Source organism: Cebus imitator, unplaced genomic scaffold (genome assembly GCF_001604975.1).
Source record: "Cebus imitator isolate Cc_AM_T3 unplaced genomic scaffold, Cebus_imitator-1.0 Scaffold415, whole genome shotgun sequence".
NCBI lineage: Eukaryota > Metazoa > Chordata > Mammalia > Primates > Cebidae > Cebus > Cebus imitator.
The window spans coordinates 1,911,420-1,915,010 of NW_016107730.1; the positions used below are offsets into that span (position 1 = coordinate 1,911,420).

Sequence of the window (3,591 nt, forward strand, 5' to 3'; positions counted from 1 at the left end):
CCAACCCTCCCTCCCTCCCTTCCTTCTCTCTTTCATCTTTCTTTCTTCTTCCTCTCATCTTCTGTTCTTCCTCTTTCTCCTCTTCTTCTCCTCCTCGTCTTCCTTCTAGAGTTTGTGGTTGCTTACCACATTTAAGAAGCAAAGATTGGGTCTGTGTGGAGCAAATGGTAGATTGTAACTAAGATTTCATCATCCCACCCCTGTGTCTTGGATCTCAGTGTATTCAGACCAATATACATTTGCCAGAATCTGCATCTCTGTGCCTAAGGGCTCGTGTATTGCAACTGGAGAAAGTCAAGTTACCTGTGCATGTCACACAGAGAAAGCATTCAATCAGTGATTCTGGAGAGTTGATTTATGAAGACTCTAACTTTGTCCTTCCTGAAGTAGGATCATTTGAATTTGTTCTTTTTCATCATTTCTTACAATTTTTTTGTTTGCTTTAAGCTTTCGTTGGTCACTGTGATACTAGTTTAATAGTGTACCCTTTTCTGTACCACTTCTCCAGCATCTACTGGTGTGATCCGCACTTTCCCATAAACTGCTTTCGCTGGAATATTTTTCTCAGAGTTTGTTATGGGAAAACCAAACTCTGATATTACATTTCCTCTCTCAGCCTCAAGTTTCTCATCTCTACAATGGGAACATGAGCACCTACTTTGAATGTTTCTTTAAGAATTAATGATAATGTCCATAAAGCATTTGTTCAATGCCCATGAAATAGTAGGTAACCTAGGACATATTAGTTGTTTTTTTGTCCATAGAACTTCTAGTTTTAATGTTGAAGATAAGAAAACATTAATAATAATCAATTAGATTAACTGCCTTCTTTTTTACTAGCTGTATTGAGGAAAACTGATAATAAAAATAAAAAATGTGTCTATCTAAAGTGTATGAGGTGGTGTTTCAGAATATATATATTTATTGTGAAATCATAGTATATTCCTTACATCACGTAGTTACAATTTCCTTTTCATTTTTATGGCGTGAACACCTCAGATCTAACTTCTTAGCAAATTTCTTGTATACAATAAAACATTTTTGTTAACTACAGCCATGTTGTTGTACACTAGATCTGCAGAAGTTACTCATCTTGCAAAACTGATGTTGGTCAAAAGAATGTGATAGTTCTTCACCTTCTTTACCCCATCACACAATGACTATCACAGTCAGTGACTTTTGTCTCTTAGCTGAGTCTTCAGAGCATTCTAGATACACCACCTCAGAAGTTGACATCTGTCTTGGAAGCCTTCCTTGTTAGCTCTTTAGAGGTATTTTTACCCATCCCATGCTGGTAGGAGGTCCCAAGATAGTGGCCCAGGTCCCCAACTTTTATAATTCTCTTGGGACCAGTATAAATCAATTGTTCCATGACTGAATACTGTGGTTGCATCATCAGTTCAGGGACAATAGTACCAGTCTTCCAACTATCATGTCTCCCACGAATGAGAAAGTTCTACCACTTTTCCTTCTTCTTAAATTCTACTGATTTCCCTGGAAATAAGAAGAATTGGTTTCTTGAGATTCTTCCTATTTGTCTCACAAAACACACAAGGTTGTTTTCTCTGTTTAGTCAGCACAGAGATTATGGGTTGTGCATAGCCTTACATGCCCACTAGATAGTCCCTAAATCCCTAAACTTGTTTTACATAATTTTCCTAATAACTATTTGATTTGAGGGACAATTTGACTTAATAAGCTTAATGTATTGTCCATATTTAAGAGGAAATAATTTCATTTTGCTTTGTCAACAGGTATTCAGGAAAAAGAAGCCGTATAAGAATATTATTTACATGATATAAATTCTCAGATCAGACTCTCTTTCATGGGACACCATGCATTCTCACAAATGTTTGATGCAGATTAATTGAAAAAATAGCTGGTCAGAGGCAGAGAGGAAAAGAGATCCACATTCAGGGGAGCTATTAAATGCAGTCCCTGTTTTCATATAAATGCAGTCCCTGTTTTCATACCATGTAGCTATTGCTCACTGAGGTGTGGAAAACTAATGTGGGAAGACCTTTGTGAACAGAACTGTTGGTGTCTGCATATATGAGAGATTATACCGCCCATGTTCAATAAACTCAGAGCATGTCTTGCTCTTACTGAATCCCAATATCATTTCTATTTTACTGAGAGTTAAATAGGAGTGTCTCAGGCAGAAAGAGAAGATCGCACCTGGACCCAAGTCTGTCCTTTTTTAGCTACATCAAATCACACAATAAATTGTTCTCAGCTGAAAAACTGAGGGAATAACACATGACCATCTGTTGTCAGAATCAAATTGGATAATACGTATAGCATGCAATGTGTGTGTAAATTCCTTTTCAGCAATTCTGTAGAATAAAACAAAACACCATATGAGATGGAGGATGGTTCAGAATTTATTTAGAAACATACAGATAAGAATCTGTGCTATGAGGGTTGTAGCCGAGAGTTATCATAAAAAGAAGGAAGAAGGGTAAAAAATCATGAGGAGGAAATTGAAAATGAGAATCTGAATGCAAAGATATGGATCAGTTGCAGAAACCTAAATTTCTGAGAAGTAGCAAGTGAAGCTTTTGATTTTAGAGTCAAGGCTGAGACCATGACTCCAACCTGAGGGCACAAGAAGCTGGCCCATGATCCCCAAAGTGTAAGGAGAAAGAGAATCAGGATGAAGTACTCTGCTCTCTCTCAAGCTGATTCACAAGATTTTAAACATGCAGAAACATTAAAAAAATAAATTCGTGAGAGCATACTGTGTTTAAAATAAGTTCGAACCCTGAAAGATAAGTCAGTTGGGGCTGGGCAGGGTGGCTCACTCCTGTAATCCCAATATTTTGGGGGGTTGAGGTGGGTGGATCACTTGAGGTCAGGTGTTTGAGACCAGCCTGATCAACATGGTGATACACCATCTCTACTAAAAGCAAAAAAATTAGCCAGGCCTAGTGGAACAGGCCTGTAATCCCAGCTAGTTGGGAGGCTGAGGCAGGAGAATTGGTTGAACCTGGGAGGCAGAGGTTACAGTGAACCAGGATCATGCTTATCCAGCCTGGGTGACAGAGTGAGACTCTGTCTCAGAAAAAAGAGTCAGAAAGTTGTTGTGTAAGGATGATGGTCCTTGGCAGGGCTGATCAGCAGCAGCAAGGCTGGCAGCAGCTGGACACACAGGTGGGCTGGCAGCAGGTGTTCCTGCAGCAGGTGGTCTCACAGCAGGCTGGGCAGCAGCAAGGCTGGCAGCAGCTGGATCCACAGCTCTGGTTCAGGCAACCAGGCAGGCAGACACACGTGGGGTGGTAGCAGGTTCTCGTGCAGTACACAGGTGCACAGGAACTGGTCTGGCCACAGCTGGACCCACAGCTGGTTTGGCCACAGCAGCTGGACCCGCAGCAGGAAGGCTGGCAGCAGCTGGTGACACAGGTGGGCTGGCTGCAGCATGTCACACAGAGGGGCTGGCAGCAAGTGGTCCTGCAGCAGGTGTTTTGACAGCATGTTGGGCGGCAGCAAGGCTGGCAGCAGCTGGACACACAGCAGGAGGGCTGGCAGCAGGGTGTGCTGCTGCAGCTGGTCACACAGGTGGGCTTCCAGCAAGTGGTCCTGCAGCAGGTG

The 3,591-nt window shown here is 41.7% G+C and overlaps 1 protein-coding gene across 1 annotated transcript; it reads right to left on the reverse strand.

Annotated features, from left to right (window-relative positions):
• Positions 1 to 3,024: 3,024 nt before the first annotated feature.
• LOC108289776 (keratin-associated protein 9-2-like) lies at positions 3,025 to 3,587 on the reverse strand (the record flags this gene model as incomplete). Its single annotated transcript, XM_017509320.2, has 1 exon — positions 3,025 to 3,587. A coding segment is annotated over one exon (471 nt), but the record flags the coding sequence as incomplete, so codon positions are not given.
• Between the last annotated feature and the right edge of the window lie 4 nt (positions 3,588 to 3,591).